The following is a 26,712-nucleotide window of genomic DNA, read 5'->3' on the forward strand; positions in this document are numbered from 1 at the left end:
GAACAAGGAAAACAAAACGTGGAACGCGGGTCGGGCAATGTCATGCGGTATTTGGCTTTGCTTTCCGCCCAAGTTGAAGTGATCCTGTGTGTAAATAATGTCCAATGTTGCCGGTTGGTTGCATAAGCGTTTGGCAATTATGCCAAAGAGATCCGATGCGTATTTTTTTGTTTTTTCTTTGCTTTTTTTTTGGTAGTCTGATTTGTGGCAACTTTTTTGGCCACTTAGCGCGCTTCACTTGATAATGTTGTTGTGTTTCGTGCTGGGGCAGAAAACTTGTTTCAATTATTGGGAAAAGCGCGTATAAATCATCGCCGCCAGCGCGGAGGAGCGTAAATGAAAAACTGTAGCCAAAGACAAACACAGCATCCCCCCACACAATGAAACCAGCAACTGAAAAACAAGTCAATTCGAATTAAATTATAGGTTCAACGGCTGCAGCTATCGCATCATTAATTGCGTTTTTAGTGAATACACCATTTCATTACGCAACACACACAATTAATTAATAAAACGCACTGGTTATTTCTAGTGTCTCGTTTTATGAGCCTGCCGGTCGCAAAAAACTCGAGCAGCATTAGCCGTAATTATGTGCAACATATTTTTCTATTGCCGCTGCGTGTTTGTTTATTTTTGTGTGGGTGAGCTGAGACTTAGAATGCGGGCAAGGGATCAAGTTGGACCACTTCTGAGCAACTTAAACATTTTTGAAAGAACTTTTAGAATTAGCATTGCATAAATGATGAAAGGGCCAAAAAATTACAAAAGTAAAATTATAATCCAACTATTTTTAATTATTATCTTTGAAATTATTCTTTGAACATTCGCAGAAATAAGTTCAAATTTAAACGCCAATTCTTTATTTGTATTTGATTATGTCGAAATGTTTCCCTTGTTTCGAGTGTATATTATGTGATGAGGATTAATGCAAACCACTTTATCTGCGGAGGTCGTAAAACTTATTTTTACCTATTTGCATTTTTATTATGCGTGTGGCTGGTGGTATTACTTTACTTAACTTTTGCAATTTTTTCTTTAGCAAGCAGGTGCAGTTGGGCCAAGAGAGATATGCGATCGCATTTGGTTCGAATTTTTTACATTTACTTGCGGCGATGGTCATTAGAGCATTACCCACTTAGGGCGCCCCAAAAATCCAGTTGGTTCTCAGGGACCACAATATTTCAAATACCACCTAGTGGAATTACCTAAAAGCGCTTACTTCCTTTTGCAAATCTTATGTAACAGCCAAATATATTTATGTATAGGCATGCTCAAAATCACCTGCCAATAACTAGCGGAAACCAAATGTTTGACCCTCGGTAAATTGTGAATCATTGGTGCCGCCCAATCGAAATCCAATCCTAAGAAATTGAAATGGGCAAAAGTTCCAATTTAATGCTGTACGAGAAACACCTGCTTTAAATACTCTATAAAGTAAACGCAATAATTATGATCCAATTGATATTTTTGGATTTTTTCATAAATTCCATAAATTGCTTTTACTATTATAATATACATATATATTAATTTCAATAAATGAAATCAACTGACAAATCATATTTTTGTAGGCGCCTATAAAGATTTATATTATAAATATTCACAGACAGGTCACGTATTAGGCTTTTAGATTTTCTAATATGGATTTTCGAAAGAAATACATTTTATGCACGATCCTGCTGGCCTTAAAGTTAGCTTTTTAATAATTAGAGCATCAAATGAAGTCAACCAAATTCAATTTAATAGCAGTTATAACATTAAAATAGGTCTTAATATCTTAGGGTACTGAAAGGTATTGTAAGTGATTTCCGCACAAATCAGCGCAGTTTTAAATGTCGATGAAGGCCAAAAATCATACCAAGCCCAGCGAAAGGTGTCTGACTCAGTAAATTGGGGGATTCGAGTGTATTTATAAAACATGCGTGAAAATCAATCATGGAAGACAAAGCGCAAAGTTGGCCGATCTATGGAAACAGCATAAGCCACCTGATTACCCGAACACCGAACCACCCGAATCCGAATCCGAATCGGAATCACTAAAACCACCGAAGTTGGCGCGCGCCTTCGTTTTCGTTTTCATTGGCCTGTCTTCGGCTTCGGAAAAAAAAAACTTCATATAAAACGTGGCCGACTTATTATGGCCACCAGTCGTTAGCGCGCCACGGTCCACAGAAGAGGATTAAAAAATATCACACACCGAAGACTAGAAGAACCCCCAAATAGCTGAATATATAAATACATAAATATATACACTTTTTTTTTATTGCCAACACCCTTTGGCTTAAGTGTTAAGAGTGCGATTCAGCTGCGAGTTCAGTGCAATGTTCCAGGACAAAGGATGGGTCCTTGTGACCCTGATCACCTTGGTGTCGCCGTCGTGGGCTGCTTACAAACTCCAGGAGCGATATAGTTGGAACCAACTGGACTTTGCTTTCCCGAATGCCCGATTAAAGGAGCAAGCTCTGGCTAGCGGAGATTACATTCCGCAGAATGGTCTACCTGTTGGAGTCGAGCACTTTGGCAATCGTTTATTCGTCACCGTTCCCCGCTGGCGAGATGGTAAGTTAAAGTTAAATCAAAAGTCCTTTTGTGGATCGAAATGAGGCGTTCTCACTAAGGGCATCATTAGCACTAACAAATTAGGTGATTGAGCAGTTGCTGGCGATTGACAGTTCATATATGGCTTCCTTGAGCACATGCTGTAACAACTCCAAATTGATTTAGATTAGGTATTCAAATAAGAGCATTTTTTTTTTAAATTCGGATAAAAATAAAAGCAAGAATGGATTTTTTTTGAAAACAATATTGTTATGCACAAGGGATTTTTTTTTTAAATCTATTCTATTTACCATTTTTTTTTTAATTTGTTGGCTTTTTTCAATTTTGCCTGAGAAATAAAAATGACAATATTTTTTGAGGGCCCTTTTTTTTAAAGGTTTTAGCGTGGTGACCTCTCATAAATCCCAACCGGATACCTGTGCGTTTTTTTAACATTTTAAACAATTAGCCGTTGTAAAATCGAATCCAATAGCGTGGCATTGGCTTTATACTGTATTAAATTGTATTATATTACCATCCGAATTGTGAAGCCTTCTTCAGGGTCGCTACATAGAAATGGAAATCGGGTCATAAACAATATCTTATTATGGTATTAGCTATTAACCAATGATTAGCTTTCAGTTGAACCAATGTGAGAGTGGCGAAATGTTTAAACACGAAGGCATTGTTCTGTGTCTCACGTTTTATTAATGACACAAATGGTTTAGCTCTGAATCACACAAAAGTTTAAAAACAAAACTAGGAAATACGTGCCATTATTTTAAAAAGCAATGAAACCTGCAGTAAACTGTACTCTTCCTTTTTCAGCAATAAGATAGCATCACCCGATCGAAAAAACCAATTGCTAAGATTTATGACAATATCTTCTACACTGAACAGTAATTCCTTAAATTCTTTGTATTTCGATCCGAATGAACGTTTAAGAGTTTTGGCTAGAAGTTCTAAGCCTTTATACGCGTACAGATACTTTAGTACGTTTGGAAATGCTTAGATTAATAGTTATTATGCCTAGCTTACAAATGGTAAAATGGTAATCAATGATACCTAAATGATATTTCTGATGTAACGGTATATCATTACCAAGTATATCAAAATATTCTTGCCCAGCCTTGAGGTCTCTTTTAACAAAATTTCGATTGACTACCTTCAGTCAATGAAATAATAGCCCAGAAGGTCGAATCGCAAAAAAATAAAGCCCAAGTTACGGCAAACAAAACATAGTGAAAGCTGTGGCAAAGTGGAACATTTAAAGGCATGCTTCAATGACCATCGAAGCAAATCAATTAGTCAAAGCAAATCGGTGGTGGCAACAATAGGTTAAAGAATACCTGAAAGTGACAGTTATAGGCTATGATTAATTGTAATTCTTATTATTTGAGCACCAATACTGGCCCCAACTGGATAGCCTTTTCTATGAAGATTATTGCGACAACTAGGTAATGAGCTATGGGACAAGATAACAAATTGAAATCGAGTAGGAAATATCGAAATCCAAATGGGATTCCGATCGGGAAGTTGAAACTAAAACACAGAATTTCCAACATGAATTACTTAGTCGGATAACGACTTAGCTGCACGTATTTCATACAGATTTATTAGACCACCAGCCATTGAGCCAACATACCCCAGTCAATTGAGCTACTCGACAGTTGATCCACTCAGCTTTTGTCAACATTAACTACTATGACAACGATATGTGCGGCCCATTCCAAGTTGCAAGTTTATCTCAATTACAAATGAGATCACAAATAATAGATGCGTTTAAGAGGCCGAAAAAACTGCTGGGAAATATTTCTTGGGAAAAAGGAGAGCCGCAAGACAGTCGTAAAAGTGGTTTGAACTAAATTGTTGAGAATCGAAATCGGAAAATAATGATTAAAACAAAAGAAGGATGCATTATGCTTAAGGAAGTCACTGCAAGTGATGTAGGTTATATAGTATACTTTACTACACAGGAATGTGCCATTTTGCAGAAATGTAAATTTATTTTTGTTGACAGCTTGTGGTTTTCTGGTGGTGGCAATGTCGCTCGCCTGCTACAAAAGCATTACAAATTACCAGAAACAATAGATGGCTTTGAATTCCATTCACGAAGATATAAAGAAGTAAAAGAACTGGAGCGGAAATCGGTCGAAACACTGTCGATGACCACATATATATATTAGCAGCGATATATGTATGGTATACATATTGATAATGATGTCAGACGCAGTTGCTTCAGACGGCTAATGACATCGCAAATTGCACGCAACTTGCAATAGTGCCAATTATTACTGAAGTATAGTACATATGGCCGGGGATCTTTGAACATAAAACTTCCAGTAGTTGTACAAGTCCGAAAACAAAATGTGCCATTAGCTCGGCGGAAACCATTGCTTGTCATTAATATAAAGTTCCTTGTGTCCAAAATAATGACAAATAATTAAGTAAATAATTAAAGCCAAGCTTAAGCCATTTGTGCCTGAATAATAGTTTGGCGATGCTGATACTCCCATCTTATTTTTCAGGAATTCCAGCCACTCTGACCTATATAAACATGGACCGCAGTTTGACGGGTTCGCCGGAGCTGATTCCGTATCCGGATTGGCGCTCAAATACAGCTGGAGATTGCGCCAATAGTATTACCACCGCCTATCGCATCAAAGTGGATGAGTGTGGTCGGTTGTGGGTTTTGGACACTGGAACCGTGGGCATTGGCAATACCACCACTAATCCGTGCCCCTATGCGGTAAATGTGTTTGACTTGACCACGGATACGCGAATTCGGAGATACGAGCTTCCTGCCGTGGACACGAATCCAAACACCTTCATAGCCAACATTGCCGTGGATATAGGCAAAAATTGCGACGATGCATATGCCTATTTTGCCGATGAATTGGGCTATGGCTTGATTGCCTACTCCTGGGAACAGGACAAGTCCTGGAGATTCTCGGCTCATTCGTACTTCTTCCCGGATCCTTTAAGGGGCGATTTCAATGTCGCTGGTATTAACTTCCAATGGGGCGAGGAGGGCATATTTGGTATGTCTCTTTCGCCCATTCGATCGGACGGTTATCGTACCCTGTACTTCAGTCCGTTGGCCAGTCACCGACAGTTCGCCGTATCCACGAGGATTTTGAGGGATGAAACCAGGACGGAGGATAGCTATCATGACTTTGTTGCCTTGGACGAACGTGGTCCAAACTCCCACACCACTTCGCGTGTGATGAGCGATGATGGAATTGAGCTGTTCAATTTAATAGATCAAAATGCTGTGGGCTGCTGGCACTCATCAATGCCGTACTCACCACAATTTCATGGCATTGTGGATCGCGATGACGTTGGCTTAGTCTTTCCGGCCGATGTGAAAATTGATGAGAATAAAAACGTTTGGGTTCTATCCGATAGGATGCCCGTTTTCTTGCTGTCTGATTTGGATTATTCAGATACTAATTTCCGAATTTACACGGCACCCCTGGCCACTTTAATTGATAACACTGTATGTGATTTGAGGAATAACGCCTATGGGCCGCCAAACACAGTTTCGATACCAAAACAGACCGTTCTGCCAGTTGGTCCACCGTTATATACGAAACAATATCGACCTGTCTTGCCACAGAAACCTCAGACCAGCTGGGCTTCCTCGCCGCCTCCTCCAAGTCGCACTTACTTGCCCGCCAATTCAGGCAACGTAGTGTCCAGTATTAGTGTTTCTACAAATACTGTGGGTCCTGCAGGAGTGGAGGTACCAAAGGCGTATATATTCAACCAGCACAACGGCATAAATTACGAGACAAGTGGTCCCCATCTATTTCCTACCCTTCAGCCCGCCCAACCGGCTGGGCAGGATGGTGGACTAAAAACGTATGTGAATGCCCGCCAATCTGGGTGGTGGCACCATCAGCATCAAGGTTAACATAATCCTATACACGGTACTTGGGTATATTCTCACACACTCGATTGATGTATAGAATATTTAAAGAATTTAAAGACAACAACATAGGGCAACAGCGGTTTAAAAAGCACACGATGTATGAGCAAGTGACAAATCAATACTTCATCTAGTTATCTTAAGCAAAAAAATAATAAATCCACTATTTTTTTTTCAAGGTTAAGTGTGTACGCAATTTTTGATAGAGTGGAAAGGGAGAAAATGTAAGTATGCGTAAACTATAATGAAATCACTATTGCCAGCGAACCCTTTAGTTTTTTGCAAGCTGGGTAAGCCTCAGCCACTTGAAACTATCTCTACTTTCTTCTTTTGTGGTTGTCAGGGGTCTGCCTCGAACCTTTTTTTTTTTTTCAACGAAATTGTTTATTTGGACTAGCGTACTATTACCCTTACTGGACAACTTTATCTAATCTGAGTTACTTTACACGAATTTTCCTTAATATCTAAGTTATTTACAAAGATAATATTAGGCAGTTTTTAAAGGAAATGGAATACTAATATATGGTAAATAATTGAAAGGATTCATATTTAGCACGTTTATGTCACATTTTTTGCAATTTTTGATGATGATTTTTGAATTGTTGCCGAAAATCGTGTTTCTGCGATTATAAATATGAGTATTTTGACCAGAACATTCGAAATATTGGTCCAAATATGGAATGTCATACCTCGTTGAGTTTGTAATTAAATTTCCAACCGAACTGTCTTTTCAAAAAAAATTAAATTTTTTTCACTTTTTTTTGCAATTTTTGATGATGTTACCCCTTACAAATAATGCGAAAATTGGGCAAAAAATTATTTTAACAGAGTCGGTCAAAAAGTGATTTGGTTGGTTAGTATTGGTAATTAGGAGTACAAAAATGTAATTCTATTAATTTTCTGACCATTTTTAGCCAAGTTATACCGAAAATACTAATCGTGAATATTGCAGTTTTGGCGATAATCGATTTTATGTTTTTTTGCGTAAATAATTATCAGTATTTTGATCACAGCATTCGAAATGGAGGTCCATATGGAATGTCATACCTCGCCTCGATTCGTGATGACCTACAGTAGATTAAACATCCGCACAATTTGCTTATTGTATTGCATACTTATCCGCGAGGGACTTTTATTGACTTGTATTTATTATATGTTGCATACTTTTGGTCTTAGCAACTGTACATGAATGGTAAAAAAAATTCATTTTACCTACGTTCTTGATTGGAGTACCCCCATATAATTAAATACTTTTGTTATACTTCCAAACGGATTAAATTAAAAAGCATCTTATAAATAATCATTAAGAAATAACGTTGGTATAGATTCAATGACCATTGTTTCATATTGCAGCATCTGTATTAAACACATAAAAAAAGTTGGCCAAAATAGAGACCTTTTTTTCGGTGCATCGGCAATTATTTACACTACCAGACAACCGGACGTTTGTTTATATTCCCAGTCTCGGGGCGGGGCATTTTGTCAAACTGTCGAAAAACAAACAGAGCAACAGAGGAACAAAGAGCAGGCAGCATTTATTTACTTTGTGATTACGGACGGACGGACAGACAGGACAGTCGAAAAAGCCTTCTGTGCGAAGCACTTAACGCCAAAAGTGAACAAAACAACACTTGCTCTATTAACACGCCACACTGTCTGAAGGCAGGCGGCTTAACGAGAAACAAGAATATCCTACGTGTGGCTAATTTGCGGTTAAAGCCCCATGATTTACAAAGCCGAAAAAAAAATTAAGCCAAACCGCAGCAGTTCATTCAAATTTTCTGTGGCTAAAACAAATATTGAGATAAAAGTCGGTGGGGACTATAATTTGAGTTATTCAAATGCAATAAATCCGCTGAGCCAAACGAGCTGCTAATTTCACGTTAGACGCCCTTTAATTTCACGCTGCCATTTGTGGCTTCCGTTTCGTATAAGTTTGGGTCGATGATTTTTAGAATTTGCATTTTCAATTTGAATATAAAAAAAAAACAGCCGCCACAGTTTTGCAGCTTTGAAAGTGATCCGCGAAATCGACGCAATCTTATTCTTAGTGATTCCAAAAAAGGCGAAGAGGAAAGAAAACAGCAGAAGTGGCTACAAAATTAAGTTTTTTTTTTATTTCAGTGAAGAATTCTTACATTATAACATTGTATCTTAATATCCCTTTTTTTATTTTATCTATTATTCAACGAAATTGTTTAGCTTAAAAAGCATACTATTACCCTTATTGGACAGCTTAAAACGATTTTTCTTGATATCTAATTTATTTACAAAGATTTCATCGGGTAATTATTTAAGGAAATGGCATATTTATAAATGGTATAGAATTTAAAGCATTCATATATAGCAGGTTTTATGTAAAGTTCCGGTTAATCCGGTCTTGAGGGTGGTGGCGTTTCAGTCTTCCTCTCGTCTTAACATCACAGGGTGGAGAAATATTCTTAAGAATTAACACACACTATTTAAAAATTAGGAAAGTATATTCGTTTATTAATTAAATATGATTTGAGAATCAATATGTCATCAAGGAGCACGTGAACATAAATATATAATTTAATAAACTACCTCCTAAATGTGGAACATACCTGGTCAGGTCCATGATGCACTGCACCCAGAATGACGGCGGGATACCCACATGGCCTCTGGAACCACCTTCACACACACAGACACACAAACTACTACTCTTACTAGCACTTCATAACTTCCGGTCAACTGACTTTTGAGCTCTCAGAGCGTCTATCCCATGAGGATTGAGTCAGAACTGATTGAGAATTATAAGTATTGGTGGACGAAATTTTTTTTACATTACATTAATTATGTAAATTAAGTAAATTACAATGTATACAAAACAACTTTTGATATGTTTAATGTTTTGCGTTGCATGTTTCAATGATGCACTGCACCCAGAATGACGGCGGGATACCCACATGGCCTCTGGAACCACCTTCACACACACAGACACACAAACTACTACTCTTACTAGCACTTCATAACTTCCGGTCAACTGACTTTTGAGCTCTCAGAGCGGCTATCCCATGAGGATTGAGTCAGAACTGATTCGGAATTATAAGTATTGGTGGACGAAATTTCGTTTACATTACATTAATTATGTAAATTAAGTAAATTACAATGTATACAAAACAACTTTTGATATGTTTAATGTTTTGCGTTGAATGTTTCCTATGTTTCAATGTTGCAAATTCATTGTTGAACATTCAATGTTGCAAATTCAATGTTGCATATTCAATTTTGCAAATTCAATGTTGAAAATTCAATGTTGCAAATTCAATGTTGAAAATTCAACGTTGTAAATTGAATGTTGCAAATTTAATGTTGCATGTTTAATTTTGCAAATTCAATGTTGCAAATTGTTGCAAATTCAATGTGGAAAATTCAACGTTGTAAATTCAATGTTGCAAATTTAATGTTGCATGTTTAATGTTGCAAATTCAATGTTGCAAATTCAATGTTGCAAATTAAAATTAAGCCAAACCGCAGCAGTTCATTTAAACACTCTGTGGCTAAAACAAATATTGAGATAAAAGTCGGTGGGGACTAAAATTTGAGTTATTCAAATGAAATAAAACCGCTGAAACAAACGAGCTGCTAATTTCACGTTAGACGCCCTTTTGCAATTTTAAAAGTGATCCGCGAAATCGAAGCAATCTCATTCCTAGTGATTCGAGGAAAGGCTAAGAGGAAAGAAAAGAACAGAAGTGGCTACGAAATAAAGTAAAACCGAATATTTATGCCAACGCCAAGCTTCTCGCCATTTCCCTTTCATTCAACTGAAAATGTAATTCGCGGCACTCGACGTTTTCTCTTGATCAATATATTTCGCAAACGCGCAAATGCTATTTTTTATTTCACATTTCACGTACTAATTGAGAATAATAGGAAGAGAAGAGAGATCTTGTTTGGGAGCAGGGAAAGTTCAAGTTAATAGCTCAATTTGCGATCGCCTGGTCCCTTGAGATGCGACCAAAATGCGACTGCAATCGAAATTTTTGCTTTTGAACGGGATCGGAGCAAGACTTCAGAGCTGCTGCCCAAAATACTTTGTTGGTGGCAGGATCGTAAAAAGAACTCAGAACAGAACCAGAATAAAAATTCGGATAAGGATTGTGAGCCTGTAGCCAGCCGGACAGGAAAAGACAATTGTGTCCGCAGGTACAAAAAAAAGGCAGATACCGTTGGCAGCTGTATAAAACTAATGCACTTGCAGTCCAATCTAATCGTTTGCCAAATGTCAAACGAGTTTCATTCATCCGGAGATACCCCTTCCTTTAAATCTTTCTTTTCCCTTTTTTTAAATAAAATGTGAGCCAGTTCATTCATGGAGAACCGTGACGATAAGTCCGCCTCTTTATTTCCGATATGACAAACACGCGTGAATAGCGTCAAACGTTTTTTTTTAGAGTTCTTATCGTCATGGTTTAATTAAAAGGTTATTCTTGTAGGCAGGATAACATTGTGGCCGAAAGGATGCAATTGAGTTGTCTGTATTGGGGGTAATTATTCAGTGTCTTATCTTAAAGACTTTCTGACCTTGCCATCCAAACGAAAAACCGAAAGTCGACCGCAAAGATCTGAAAAGAGGGACTTCACGCACACTCAACCACAAATATTTATTCACATGGACAGGTGAGAATTGACAAATTTCCATTTCGTCAATTCGAACAATAAAGCTAAAACTCAAACGCAACTCCTTACAAAAAAAAAATAAAAACAAAAATAAAAGAAAAAAAATCGAAGAAAAAACGAGTGGCCAAGGCCACTCAAAAACCGCTTTCAATTAAATTGGAGCACACTTTTGCTTGTGGTCGGCGCAAGCTCATCATCACGATCATTGTCGTCATAATCATTATAAGCTGATGCCTCAGGAGTGAAAACGTTGTTGCCCCAGGCGGTGTATACAAAAGTCCCCAGCTCATCCTACTTATGACCCCAGAAACAAAAACAGGAATTCGCGACTTCTTTTATACGCTAACGATGGTATAACAGAATTCGTAAACGCTTCAACATTACTATTAAGACTACACTGCATGGTAGATTCTCAAAGAACGTAATGTAATCAAATATATAAATAAATTAAAAGTATTTGTGAAATATCTCCTGTTTATAAATCGAACAAACCTTTGAAAGTGTATAAAAATCAAAAATAAACATGCATGAAATGAAAAGGAATGAAAAACTGGTAGTTGTTAGCTACTTTTACCCGACCGTTGACAGTGGCGAATATGAAGAATATCAGGAGGTGCGCAGGGGAACTGGAATTTATTAATATTGAAACTGTTGATGGAAAGGTATGGCAACTTTAAAGGACGCGTTATGATCGCGAGCCGCGGCAGCCACGAAGGCTTTAGATTATTAAGCGGTCTCATCTATTCAATCGATCTCATATGATAGCAAACTCTAATAGAGGAGGAGCAAATGATGACCATAATATTGTTGCTCAAGTGGGGAGGAATAGATGTAATGTCTAAACGCAATTGAGTGCGTTCCAGTGTAGAACATTTCACGATTGAGAGATTGAGAATTGACAATTTTTATTATTTGCGGGTAGAAGCGAAACACTCATGAAACAATCTGAGGTTCATGTGATATTAATATTCTTCGTTAACTCTTCTTCGGCTTTTATATAAACTAAACTAATTTTCTTCTGTCCCTTGCAAACAGCTTACATGCACATGAATAAATACAAAAATTCAAGAATAAGTACCTGTAATTTAAATGAGATTAATCAATATTCTAGCTCTTCAGGTGTGTAAATTAAATAAGCATTTAATATTCAATTACTGCTCCTATGGTCTGGCACTTTTCCTCGGAATGTGCCTCATCATTATTATTATGTCATTCATCCTGTGGAATGGAATCTTCCACCGACATGCTTGTTTATACGTGAATCTGGATAAGGGTTTCCGATTTGACGTGCATGAGGCGGCTGTAAGACTTTATATGGCCTTTTAGTTACGGGAAGTTTGCGTGCACCACTAAAATAAATGGGAAACAGAAAAATGAGGAGATATTCGCCGTTACTGGAGGTTGATCGTGATCTTTTTGCCCCTCTCTTCCCTCTTTTCCCTTTTCAGCAACATTTTGTTAACAATTAGCGCCCTTTGGAAGTCTCTATCCCAAAAACTGAGATCCACTTGCCTTTAAAGGTGGTGTGTCCCATTGAGAGCTCCATATTCCACCTTGCCGATGTGAAACTTTGCCGGTGGTCCATCCATATATAGCACATAAATATATAAATATATATATATATATACATACTATATACTTACGCGTACTTGCCCATATCCATATCAATCATGCCGTCGTTGCCGTATGCTAATGATGGCAATTAATCAATGAGAATCAGTTAAGACCTGCAGCACACGAGGCACACGCAATCGGCCCATTCCGGCAAAAGAAAAAATATATTAACCAACCAACGGAGTCGAAAAAGGGAAATGAAGGCGATATAGTTGAGTGTCTCGACTACTATATACCTGATACTCAGTAAAGTGAGCGAAAGTTTGTAAGATTTATTGCTTGCAGAGTAGCAAGTAGTCGTCACCATGTTTTGGAACCAATTTGCACAGTGCAGGCATTACCAGAATCAATCTAATCTCAAGTATCCAGCTCTAGTTTATTTTCGTTTTATTTTGACTTGAATGTCCATTCAAGTTGAACATTTTTGCAGCGTGATATAATTGACGTTTATATGAAAGGACAGACGATTGGACATTGCGAAGTGGAGACGCTTCCTTCTACCTATTACATATTGCTTTTCAACGAATCTAGTATACACTTTTGCACGTACGAGCAATGTGTATAAATGAACCACCAAAAAATGGTCAAGGTCTGCACTCTAACGATGTGCTGAAGTAGGTGCGCCACTGAAAAATAAAGCCTGAATGTGGAATGTGGAAATACAATTGTAATTACTTGCAGTTAATTGATCCACATACAATTTTAAGGTAGGTAAAATATTTCAAGAGCTCAGGTGGAAATATTGTACAAGTTACCCACATTAAATTTGCAGACATGGGTAAACGCCTCCCTATTTCTCTCCAACCAATATCCAATTCTAAATAATCCAATTTCGTGTTCGCAGCGTGCGGCCACTTAAACTGGACCATGAACTCTAACCTAATGGTCCACGCCCACTTCTAAAAACTAAAACTAAACCATTCTGTACATAGGGAGTAGTCAAAACAAAAAGTTTAACTTTTACATGTATAAACCTGTTTTACGCATGCAAATAATATAAGTTACTGTGTCAGCGGCAAAAGGCAACAGGTGAAATTGTCGCCCCAAGTCCATGCTTTTAAATCCCGATCTCTACATCTGTTTTTTTTCCAGCCAAGTCAATGTCAAGTGTTGCTTCGGCTGACTTACTACAAAAGTTAATTGCACTGCACGCACATGCCAAAAGGTAAAAAGAGTCGCGAGCCTCGGCGACAGGCTCCCAAAACCCAGTATATCCACATCACCAGACCTCAAGACCTCAACTTACGAGTCTGGCCACGAGGCGCGTGTGTGCAATATCAGGTTTCCGTGTCAACTTGCATAGTGATTCAGGATGTGTGAAAATACGATTTAAATTGAGGGATCATCAGTTTTCAACGGATTATTTTTATAACCTTTCTTTAGAAATATTGATAGAAGTACCAGTTGTGTAATTCTTTTAGACGAAATACATTTTTATTGGGACCCATTTTAAATAATACCATTTTTAGCTTTAGAGTTTAATTATATACATTTATTTGTATATCGAAAATGCGAATAGTTAGGAAAATTTGAATTATTATGGGTGGTTTATCTACAGTTTTTGCCACAGTGCAGAGCAATTGCTACTGTAGTTGTCATTAGTTCGCCGCACTTGCTGTTGTAATTGTGACAGGAGCAACGAGCACGGATTGCTAAAGGGTCGATCTCCAGTTGAAGGTGCACTTGGTTTTCAGTACTTCAGTGCTCCCGTGGGGAAAGGGGATTTCGGTATAACTGTCGACTGGCGGGCTTTCTGCGATCGTGAGTGCCAGAAGCTGATTTCAGCGCGGCTACCGATAAGCAACCGCTTCCAGGTTTGACAGACGCGTTGATTGGTTTTGTTGGCTGGTGCGCAAAATGCGAAACGCTCTTGATTCCATAAGACATGTAAATTGCTAAGAGCTCTGCCGGGAAACACAAAAACTGGTACCATTTTCATTTTTAAAATTTGTGTACCGGTTACTCTTAAATTAATAATTCGTTTTCATAAATGTTATTTTCCGAAGAAGGTATTCTAGTGAAGGTATTCTAGTTACACAGCTGGCTACGCCCACAGCTCTAAATTCTGTCCTGTGTAAAAGTCTAAATTACAAAATTATTACATTTAAAAGTGCTTTATAAACTGTCTTTATCGGAAAACAATATGTTATTTGTTTTTCTCAGTGTTTCGCTGCTCTTGATGTTCGAGGCCAAAACCATGGACCATTCATAAATTTTAAGCCAACTCATAAATACGGCAGCAAAGGCTATCAAGGTGTTGGTCTTACAATATCTCGCCGTGATGATGCCAGAAACTTCTTCCTTTCTGATTTAATGCAACGCCAAAACAAATTGTTATATTGGAGCCGCTTGCCTCCAGCAATTAATCAAAGCTCTCGCACTACAATTAATCAAAAATCGCCATCTTTCTTCGTTGAATTTCAAAAGGAGCTTGGCTTCTGCTCCTGGCCATAAATATTATTGCCAGTTGGCGATATAAGAAATCGACCAAATAGAATTGGCGGCGTTAAAACGCTCACCTTAGATGTGGCATCGTTTCGTTGACATATTCGCATTGCTCCCATAAATCAGATGTTTATATGGAGTGGGAAGTTGGGGGACTCGAAACCAAACCCAAGAGCGGCATTCGTCCTTTCATCGTCCAGAGATCGGTGATCAGGCGGCAATTTGATGGCCATGAACAGTTGACAGTTGACTTTTGCTTCACTCAACAGGAACATTTAATTCAATGACATCTAGGCTTAGAAACTCCAATTTTTAAGATACAAATATTGCATTTAACGGCCAAAATCGTACACGTTCAAAAAACTCCTATAAGTCGACATTGCTACCGAATTGTTGGGAAGCTGTCCTGTAATCGAGGCCTTACTGTGTCGTAAGCATGCCGCTTTTAAGAAGTGTGGAATAAATGAAACGATGTCAAGTAATTGACAGGTCAAGTCAATATTAATGACGACTTCATCTGTAATCGGTTGAAACGCCATATATTCAGATCCCAGTTCTTCCCTCCTTAAGTTTATCCCGCCACGTTTTTTCGGTTTGCTGTCGCAGGGTCTTAGTAGCATTTATTGAACTAGTTTGTCGGTATCAAGACAGAAAGGCAGACGATTTTTAATTAATTTTAAATTCACTTGTGGCGCTAAGCGAACTGAAAAGCAAAAAATTGCAACCCAAATGACAGAATTAATTTATGATTGTGTAAGATAATAATAGCGTTGACTACTTCGTAAAATATTTGCAAATTCGCAAATATTTCAGGCTTATATTAATGTAATAAAATAGGAAATAGGTTACATCGTAAACGGCGAATTGCATTTCTTTTGAATATTACCAATTCAAAACCCTGTTTGACACTGACTTTCTCGTCTCAACGAGCCGCTGCAAATTTATATTGCATCAACACGGATTTTGCAAGGCCGACCGGATATGTTTGATTTTATTGGCCTCTGGACATCTGTTCCAAACTCTGTGTCCTGTGCTTAGATGCCCTGCGATGTCCTTTTCACATGCAATACTATGCAATCCCCCGCGGCTACAGCAACGAAGTGTTAAACGAGGCTCAGTGTGAGTTGATGCCAATACAAATCTATTTCGGCACGGTTTCCTAGCGTGCAACCAGAATCCTGACAATGGTTTTAAGAAATACTGGGGACCTCCTAAATGCTTTCGAAATGCTTTCGACTGAGAGGAACTACCACTGATACGTTGGCCATAAAGGCCCCGGGGCATTAGAAGTGTTAATAGAAAAGTGCCTCCGGCTGATCAGGTTTCGTTGCTGGACCGAATGGATCGCCGCTTGAGGTGTTGACGAGGTGGCCTTGGAGAGTCTTACGAATTTGAATTCTGGCGACAATAGGTCTAATTTAAGATAATGTCCAAAGGACTCCAGGTATCGGAAGGTCATCGGCTAGGGGAAAATACACGTAAAGGTACTTTTCAATGTCTTATATAGGTAGCTTTGCTGACTTAATAAAGTTTATTTTGTCCTAAACACGTTTTGTAGTGTGTAAATTTGAAATGTTACCTTTTTTATAAATTAACCTCTATCAACTTATTTTGTTGTACTATTTTAGCTCAGTACCCATGTAGCTCAAATAATAGTTATACAAATTGCATGGCCACTTTCAATAGGAACTACAGCTCCTTTACTTCGGAGGTGTTTTTACTGGGGTCTGATGTCTGGACCTTGTTGCCCTCTTAAACCGGTTGGCAGCCGGCACGCGACAGGGCCAGGTTTTGGTTTGGAGACGACAGGCAGCTGAAAATGAGCAAAAACACTCAAAAACTCTTCCCACTCGACGGCGGGAACACTCGGGCCAGCAACAGCTGCGTTTCGCAGAGAGAACGAGAGATAATATTGCTGCCTCTCTATTAAAATCTGAGAAAGCACTCAGCTCAAGAGACGATCCTTTAGTGATGATGCTGTTGCACCTTTTCGAGGGGCAGGCAGGTAGTAACGCAGGTGGGATCCCTAGGCCCTGATACCTATAAATAGCCTGAACGGAACGGGGAAGGGCATCAGAACGGAGCCAGCGCTGAAGCAAGGACCATCGTCTCACACTAACGTTATTTCATCTCTAAAAATGGCTTTGGGCAGCGAAAATCAGTCTCTTTTCTACGACGACGAGGAGTCATCTTCTGCCGTTAATGGACCCTCTGTTATCCGACGAAATGCCCGGGAACGCAACCGCGTAAAGCAGGTCAACAACGGCTTCAGCCAACTACGACAACATATTCCTGCGGCCGTAATTGCCGATTTGAGCAACGGTCGCCGGGGAATTGGTCCCGGTGCCAATAAAAAACTGAGCAAAGTTAGCACACTGAAGATGGCAGTAGAGTACATACGGCGCTTGCAGAAAGTTCTTCATGAAAACGACCAGCAGAAGCAGAAGCAGAAACAGATGCACATGCAGCAGCAGCATTTGCACTTTCAGCAGCAGCAACAGCATCAACACTTTTACGCCTGGCAGCAGCAGTTGCAGCTGCAATCCCCCACTGGCAGCATAAGTTCCTGCAATAGCAGCAGCTCCTATTGCGAGCCAGCAACATCGACGATTCCAGGAGCAACACCTCCTACCAATTTGCATACCAAGTTGGAAGCCAGCTATGAAGACTACCGTAACAATTCCTGCAGTTCTGGTACTGAAGATGAGGACATCCTCGACTACATATCACTGTGGCAGGACGACCTGTAAAAACCGCAGACACAAAATCTTCAGCAATTGCTAGTCGCACCCAACCATCACACACATCGAACCATTGATTGGCCAACAAGTATTACCTCAGCCACACCACAAAGTATTTATACTCCCTAGAACTACCTTCTTGCCTTAAAAATTAGTGTTTAAGATTTTATATAGTTTTTAAGAATAGTTTCTAAATGGAAGACAATTTACAATTACGAATTTTTTTTTTACATACATGGAGGACATTAAACTGATAAATTAAAAATTTTTATTGAGTTTTTATTGCGAAAGGGTGACTAAAATTAAGCCAATTTACGTAAAAAAGGTTAAAATTATCACAGGTTTTAATGAATATTGAAGTTTTGATACAAACTTGATCCTGTCAAGAATGTATATACTTTATACCGCAGGGAGCGCTTCCTTCTACCTGTTACATTCTTTAAAACGAACCTAGTTTATCTTTTACTCGGGGTAAAACGGCAAAACTGTAACCGTTAAGTATTTACAAGATCACCGATCACTGAAGATAAATTACAATAACATTTTGTAAGCACTTTAGATCGAAAAACGGCGATTTGCATAAATAAAGCTGGATTGAGAAGGGTGAAAAAGCCAAGAAATTTACCTGCTGCATTTTTGCATATGGACCGGCCAAGGTAATCAGACCCGCAGTATTCACAATTCCAAAGCGATCGATCGATCGATGAATGAACTAATTTTGAGTTATTCCTGCAATGCAGCCGAAACCAGAGAAAAACACCGGTCGGCAATTGTTCAGATCACCCCCGACAACGTTCAGAGAAAGAAAATGAGATCAGCTCAGGCCTTCTGCACCGGAAGCCGCCGCGATGAAGTTGCCGCAGATAAAACTCACGTAAGATACATATGCTCTACAAACAAAACAAACACTAAATCGCATTCATGGTGCACGGGACTGTCCTAGTGAGCTAGTTAACGATTAATCGCTGAAAATGAGTAATAATTTAAACACCTAGTTTTTGTCTATTAATTATCAATATTAAGCTTTTAGATAAACGTGTTCATTTAGCTGAGTCGTGGAAGGTATACGTTTTAATGATCGTAAGCCCGTTTCGTGGCGCATGTATCGAATTATTATTTCCGGCCTTTTCTTGTTTTTGCATTGCACATATCAAAAGTCATGAAAAGCTGAAAACCAACAACGAAAGCTGGAGCGGTCCGGCTATCAGATACCCAGCAACACTTTTTCCATATATTATATACACTTACATATGTATACATATGTACATATATATTTAGTTTTATATATATTTCTACAACTATAAATATGTAAACATCCTTAAGTGCGGCGAGGTGATATAGTGCATATATTTATATATTGAAAATTCACTTATGGGCTTTTAAATTGATCATTTTTAATTTTAGGCAATACTTTTAAGTCGGGAACGCTACCCGTTACATTCTTCTCAACAAATACTGCATACCCTTGAACTCTACGAGCCACGGGTATAAAAAGGGAAAAGGCTGAAGGGGGCTCTCTTTCCTCCATTGGCGGTCTCAATGGGCGACATACGACACAATGTCTTTGAGACAGCAAACGGTGCAAAATCGAACGCTTTTTGTGTGAAGTTAATAATACGTTTGACATGGCTCCGAAAGGGCGATCGATCCCAGAAATATATGCAGAAATATGTAGCAGATTGCTCCAGATCGTCCCGGGGTCCTTTTAAAAGACCCTTTGTGGTTTTGACCATGTATATGTACCCTATATTCGAGCTTGAATGGGTATATTGCAAATTTTCTGTAATACGTAACTTTACGAGCATTAACGAAGAATTTATTATTATCGTCTTGAGAAAAACTGTTTTTTATTTGCTTTTTAAACCCATTTTTAAGAGGACTAACTTATTTTTCCACATACATTTTTAGAAGCACAACACCAATTTATATGTGTCAAATATAGAGAAACATTCAGTCGAAACTCTCCATAGTGCTGGTTTCCTCTTTATTTTGTATGTTCGATAAAAGGCACTCTTTACATGCAACGCTGGCCGAATAAATTTATGATTTATTAAGGATATTCTACTTACAACAACAAAATGGTTTAAGACACTGTCAGATACTGACTGATGTCTCAAAAATAATTTCCAGGGAGCAACAAGTGAGTTATTTGTTTAACATGAACGCATGTTTTTGACTCACAGATGCTGACAGGGAATAATGTAATTTATGTTCGACCTAAAATTTTGCAAGATTTCTCTACACCAAAAAAATAAAAGACTAGAATAAAAGTTAATAACAAATGTTCTCCGTCGAGGGCAAAGGAATTAGAATTATAAGCACCAAAAAATGAGCTGATTGAACTTGGCGTTATACCGAAGATAAAATAAGCCGACAATAACTTGCGTGTAGAATTGACACATAAAGGTTCTGTCATATAACTTCTTGCTAAGAACAAGTGCACAGCCGAATACGTATACGAAAATAAAACCTGGCCGCTCCTCCATTTTTTACACAAAGGTGCACTTGCCATTGTTACAGTTTCCCGGTTTCCAGGTTCCCCGCCCAACTAAATTCATTTCATGTTCATTTTCCCAGCCTACGAAATTAAAAACGCCTTCAAAATTCAATTTTTAAAAGGGATCCTGTTGCGTGTGCTCGAATTAAAGGATCAGAATTCCAATTCTAAAGTTTTCATTAGTTAAGCTGATTATGCTTGACAATGCAGGTGAAATGATAATAATGCGTTGTGGTCCCTTTAAGTGCGCCATTTAAAATAAAATCATGAACAATTTCTTTTGTACGCCAGGCTATCAAAAATTAAGAAATAGAGGACATAAGTCCCATAAACCAGTCACATTGGATTAATATTTTGTATAGGAAAATTGTGCAGAAATACCTTCAAAACTGTAAGTAATTAAAAAAAATCTTAGTTTTATTTGATTTAACTCTCAAGTATACGGACTTTGGTTTTCTTTTTGGTTTGTTTCTTTTTTGAAAGTATACCAAGTCTTTTAGAAGTCCGAAGGCTCCATAGACCATCAGAACATTTTATAATGGAGTTTACGACATTTAATTGGATCAAAACAGAGCTCAGAACGTACATATCTACAGGCAGCCGAGGAATATATTTAAATGCATTCGGATTGCATTCACTGCGTGACTGGGCTAATTGGTTGGTTGCGATAAAAAAAACACTGCCAAGTTCAACTTACTAAGTTTTAAACTAGTGAAAACTGTTAGCATGTAACAAAATATATTACTTGTTTTACAAAGAATATTTTAGCTAATAAATATTGGAACTTAATATTTATTATAACATTTAAAATTGTATTTCAATGTTATTAAAAAACAATAACCAAACCACGCGCGAACCTGGCACCTATTCTTTTTTCAGGTCGCACAGCAAAAATATGGTTTTCACCGCCGGAGTTTTGTGTTTGTATTCACTTTTGATTTCATATTAATTTCATCAAATTGCCACTGCGCACGCGCACGCCCAAAGGCAGCGACGCAAAGGGAAGATAAGAGACCTTGGTTTGATTTGAAAATTACTCAAAAAATCAAAAAACCTGGGCATCACCCAAGTGAAATATAAAAAAGGTATATAAGCTGCAAAACAGCAAAAACTGGTTGCAGCTGATGCCAATTAAATGTGGTCCAGTCCACATCGTTGTTTCCCATATCCGTGGTCCCACATCCTCGAACTCGTTGTCATTGCCGCCGCGGTTACTTCAAATGGGAGACGCGCGCGTCCAGCGCCAACATGGCAGTCTTTTTTAAATTTATGATGAAAAAAATGAACACTGTCGCTTTTTTGAACTTTTAATTATACACAGACAGGCGCGGGATATATTTTTCGGATGGTGATGCTAAAAAGAATTTCGACTTAACCAGTAGCCAAAATACACTTGGTGAAAATGTTTTAGTCCACTTGATGGCAAACATAATTAAATTTAAATGTGATCATTTTTGAACTAACTCCTTTGAGTTTCATTTTAAAAGAATGCTGGCACTGATAACCTGAATTTAGCTGATTAAACCACTGCTGACCGCCACTTTTACTCGCATTTGGCGAGAAATTAATAAATTCGAAGCGCTGCCACAGGATATTTGCATAAGAAATTAAGGCAATGAAATGTTATGACTGCGCTCGTGACAGGCGACTTGCATTACTCCGCTGAAAACTCTTTTCCACAGCACAAACATTGCGGCTACTTTGAAGCTCTTTCCGTTGAAGAGGAGTTGGTACCTCATTGCGAAAGCCAGTTCTTGGGATGTTGCCTCCAGCAGCGGTGGACAGTAGTTACTGTCGGTATTTCTGGCCTCCATTGTGTGACTGATATGCATATGATTTTCGGGTGGACAATTGTCCAGGACGCAGAACGCAGCGTGCGGTGTGTGTCCAAGAAAACAATTTGCACGAAAAACAAAGCAAACACATCCTTTTTTGCACGTGGCCCAAGGATAATGCCAGAAAACAAACAATTACATTGCCATTGTGAGCACAACAATAATAACGAACAGTAGTCAACGCAAATTGCATAAGGCTCTGACTGATTCGAAAGGGACTGGCGTGAGGCGTTTGAGGCATTCCACAGGCTGCGCTCTACAGATGTGTGTTTCTCATTAACACTGGGGCCAGAACGATTGTCGGGATGCCTTTCTTTCCGAAGGGCAGACGCGGCAGAAGTTGAAGCAACAAAATTCGGCACTTTCAAGTTGGGCAGCGAATTCAAAGAATGTCAGTGGGTAGCACCCAACTAATACTCCGTTATGAGCTATAGCTCCCCATCTATCCAACTATACTATCCTACTATCCAAGTTTACCTTCAACAGGGACGAAGTCCGGCGTAAGCAGAGATATTTCAAATAATTCAGCAAACATGCACGGTGTTCGCATTTCAGTTCCTGCTACGTTGCACCTAGTGGTATATGCACCGTTCAGTAAACAGTCAATCAGTCGAGACTTCCCTTATCTTCTTTATTTCGGAAAACCAAAGTCCCGAGCCGACGTGCGTGTGAATTTATTAAAACAGCAGCCTCCTTCGCTGATTTTTTCTCTGATCCCTTCCCTTCGGTTTCCTGATTCCCTCTTTCCACCAACTGGTATACGAAAATTCAATTAAGCAAATCGAACACATTTGATGCGTTTCTACGAAAAAGTCCTTTTTAATGGCCTAGACCTCCTGTTTTGTTCCTACCCACACTTCTTTTTTTGAACAGGTGGATCTCTCTTCAACGTGGCGTGGAACTTGGAATTAATTAAACGTAAAAAAGGACGGGGAAGTGCGAAAAGGATTGGAAGGAGTTCATTGTTATGTTGATGAGCAGGGATTGAAATAAGAATTTGGATCGTTCGTTTGGTGGGCGTAAAAATCGATTTTGAGCCGATTGTATCTATAGGGTATATGTTCCCTGCCCGGATTTATTCACTTCTATTGTATGGATTGATCTACCAAAGCACTTCCTCTTTTATACACTTATACACCGTGTTTGCATAGCTGTGAAAACCAATATCGATCTTTAGGGATTTCAACTTCCGGATTTCGCAAGGCTTATGTAAATATTTAACCAACGGAACAAATCGATTGTATCAACAAAATGAGTCGTGGGAATCAATTCGATGGCGATGATGTCGTTAGTGGCTAAAATAAACCCCAAACAACGTTAGTCGAATGTGCAGTCCTGGGATAAAGGGTCCTTACACCGGTGGTAATCATGGCCTAACAAGCATCCTTTTCACGCTTCTGCGGTCCAAGATCAAAGAATTTCAAGCACCTGATCCGCCACATAAGGTGCTAAATGGGGCGTACTAATGGGATCAATGCAGCGCGATTCAAAATCAATTTACGACAAAGAAGAGAAGAGAGTAGAATTACCGCGATCGAACAAAGGAATGTATCAGAGAGCCACAGGATAACTGAAAAGGCTCATTGAGAACCACTGAATTGGATAATTGTGAATAATGACTTCAGATCACAAATGTTGACTTGCGCAACAAATGATAACAATTAAAATGTCAGTGCTTGAAAGGACTTGTCGGCCAAATCGGGTCCTTAAGAAATTAAAACTAAATGGGAAACTATTTTTAATAAAACATTATGCACTTGTATATGAGTGTTTAATTGCGAAAACTACTTTAGCATCTTAAAGCCAATACATCTTCAATTCATAAATTTGAATAGGAATCAAATGCACTTATTTAGCAAGCCATTGCAATCCGCTCACTTGTCACCCGGCAGCTCAACAGCTTTTTGGTTTGTTCAGATCGACTTGTCACCATGACGCGCACTGTCAGTAAGCGGATTCTGTCACGGATTAATGTCGATCACTCCGGCAATCTTGTAAGCCGCCCGCTTTCGGAGGCACCAACAAGCAACTGGACACGATCACCACCCAGAATAGATGTTTTTTTAAAGTGCTATCCACTACAAAAAAAAAAGCTTAAATGGTATTATTTTTATTTTTTAATTTTTTTCAAATTTTTTGCAATTTTTGATGATGATTTTTGAGTTGTTGCCGAAAATCGTGTTTTTGCGAATATAAATATGAGTATTTTGACCAGAACATTCAAAATATTGGTCCAAATATGGAATGTCATACCTCGCTGAGTTCGTAATTAAATTTCTAATCGAACTGTGTTCGAAAATTCTATTCAATTTTTTCACAATTTTTTCAAATTTTGATGATCGTTTATAGTTTATTGGGCGGGGTTGGTGTCGGTCGCGTTGACGGCTAGGTTCGTTATCACACTTGCGGTTGTTGGCAGGATAACAAAGACTTGCCACTTAAACCCGAAAAATTGAAATCGAAGCACTGGCAACCTGGCGAACGAAAACAACAAAAAACACACACACAAAATAAACTAACCGACGCCATAGGGCGGCGTACAACAAAGGAGAAGGCCACAGAACTCGCAGCACTTGTTAGCTCTCGGAATTTGAAAATGCAACATAATTGCGCTGATTATGAGCCACCATAAAATGCCATTAACAAGGCATCATCTCGGCCTTCCGAGAACGCGGTCCTTTATCCAACCGACCCCGCGACCTAAGGTCCACCCTTTCGCGATGCAGGGAGAAAGTGAATTGTGATCACAGCAGGCGTTTTTGTTTAATATTGTTTACAAAACGTTTGACTCGCTTGCGGCCACAACTAGGACTCAGACTAATCTCAGGCTCAAATCTGGTGTGCTTAACCAATTTGCTGCTAGACCTCATTTTTAGAGGGCGTGTGATTATTTTAACCATATTAGTTCTATTCGGACTAACTCTTACCAAATAGAGCAATAAATTTAGAAGTGTTGACGTTGATTTAGTTTTTGGAGGAGTGTCCAATGCCCAGTGCTCTGTGCCCAGAATCTAGAATGTAGCGTCTGAAAATGTATGATTTAATTATTGTTTTGGTCCGCTCCCGCTGAGTTTTAAACGCTCTAATGACCAAGTGGTAAAATGTTTAAATGGCTAAACGGCTAAACGGGCAAGTTGCCAGATCACGAGTATAAGTCGCAGTCAGTGCAGCGGATGCATAAATCGATATGAAAATCACCAATTATCTTATGCAATACAGCGACAGGCTCAGCGAGGGAGGAGTCCATATACTCGTACACAGCGGACTTACAAACATTGACAACTTGTCGCGGTTCGAAGAACCGCATCGAAACGGAACGGAATGAATCGAAGAATCGCAGGCATGATGATATACAATAATCGTCCAGCGGCAGCGATCAGTGCATTGCGCTGAACGGGCGACTAACCAGAAGAAAAACGAGTTTAAATACATTAATTTTGAGGAAATAGGTGATTAAGGAATGCTCTTTCATCTTAGCGTGTAAAAAAGTATATAAAAGGAACCTAAAATATTAAAAATAAGTATATAAATTGGTGTCACCGTGTAGATAAACGATTCATTATTAAAAAAATAAATATAAAGTTTATTAGCATATTTATAGTATTTTAAGAACAAAATACGTTTAATAGAAACAACCCACATTATCACGTAATCCTATTATCCATTGATTTCCTACATTTAATTAAATGGGTCCGATTAGTTTATTATATTCGCAAGGTTTCGGCAATGTGCGAGAAGTGTCAGCGACCATACCCTATAAAGTCTAGAGCAGCTCGGATTTGATTTGGCTGGTCAGTGATGCAAATGGTTGTGGCAGAACGATAACCGATGTCCACCAATACTTAGCCTCACAGAAAAGACGATGAGGCTCTGCCACAAAAGCCCGTTAGTAAGGAGAAGGACGATGATGATGATGATGCTCGATAGCCGGTCAGCGATCTGTCTGGAGTCCCACAGGACTGGACTGGAGAGCGGGGACTGGCGACTAAAGACTGGACAGAGGAGGTTCAAGATCTCTGTGCATTTCCCTCTCAAATATACAATGGTATAATAAATTGAATGACATTCATAAATAAACAATATATAGCAGACTTGGTCCTCTCAATTCCCCTACATTGCTGCCTTCTTCGCTGCGTAGCGTTTAATGAAGACATTAAAAGTGCTACATCGCTTCTTTTCTCACTGTCTTGTCTTGTGAATTGGGGGAGCCATGGAATGGTTTCGTTCCTCTGTTTTTTTTTTGTGAATTTTGTCTTTGAGTATTACATGAGGAAAAAATCTAAACCCCAAGAGCCTTAGCATCATCATTACCAACAATAACAAAAGCAAGTGCGCCCACCCATATGAGCCAGGGGAACATACATAACGTATGTAGCATGAGGAACAGAACAGAACAGAACCCAATACCAACCGGTAGCCAAGTTAATCCAGTTTGCCGGGTGACGGGGTCCATTATCCCAGGGACTAAGC

The 26,712-nt window shown here is 38.8% G+C and overlaps 3 protein-coding genes across 3 annotated transcripts in view; 2 read left to right on the forward strand and 1 right to left on the reverse strand.

Moving 5' to 3' along the window:
* LOC120456277 (ras-related protein Rap-2b) overlaps nt 1-26,712 on the reverse strand; it is a 181,858-nt gene that overhangs the window by 61,229 nt on the left and 93,917 nt on the right. The window lies entirely within an intron of this gene.
* LOC120456270 (protein yellow) lies at nt 2,185-6,624 on the forward strand. The gene is made up of 2 exons (XM_039642998.1): nt 2,185-2,556; nt 5,064-6,624. Exons 1-2 carry the CDS (start codon nt 2,319-2,321, stop codon nt 6,449-6,451), a joined length of 1,626 nt encoding a protein of 541 aa, XP_039498932.1. The 5' UTR covers nt 2,185-2,318; the 3' UTR covers nt 6,452-6,624.
* LOC120456281 (achaete-scute complex protein T5) lies at nt 17,259-18,145 on the forward strand. Its single transcript, XM_039643022.1, has one exon. The coding sequence runs from the start codon at nt 17,308-17,310 to the stop codon at nt 17,917-17,919; it is 612 nt and encodes a 203-aa protein (XP_039498956.1). The 5' UTR covers nt 17,259-17,307; the 3' UTR covers nt 17,920-18,145.

Source organism: Drosophila santomea, chromosome X (genome assembly GCF_016746245.2).
Source record: "Drosophila santomea strain STO CAGO 1482 chromosome X, Prin_Dsan_1.1, whole genome shotgun sequence".
Lineage (NCBI taxonomy): Eukaryota > Metazoa > Arthropoda > Insecta > Diptera > Drosophilidae > Drosophila > Drosophila santomea.

Excerpts from the sequence above, each read along its gene's own strand:
- LOC120456270 (XM_039642998.1), top strand. The coding sequence starts at position 2,319 with ATGTTCCAGGACAAAGGATGGGTCCTTGTGACCCTGATCACCTTGGTG. Across the intron at positions 2,557-5,063 it reads CGTTCCCCGCTGGCGAGATG|GAATTCCAGCCACTCTGACC; the intron begins GTAAGTTAAAGT and ends CTTATTTTTCAG.
- LOC120456281 (XM_039643022.1), top strand. The coding sequence starts at position 17,308 with ATGGCTTTGGGCAGCGAAAATCAGTCTCTTTTCTACGACGACGAGGAG.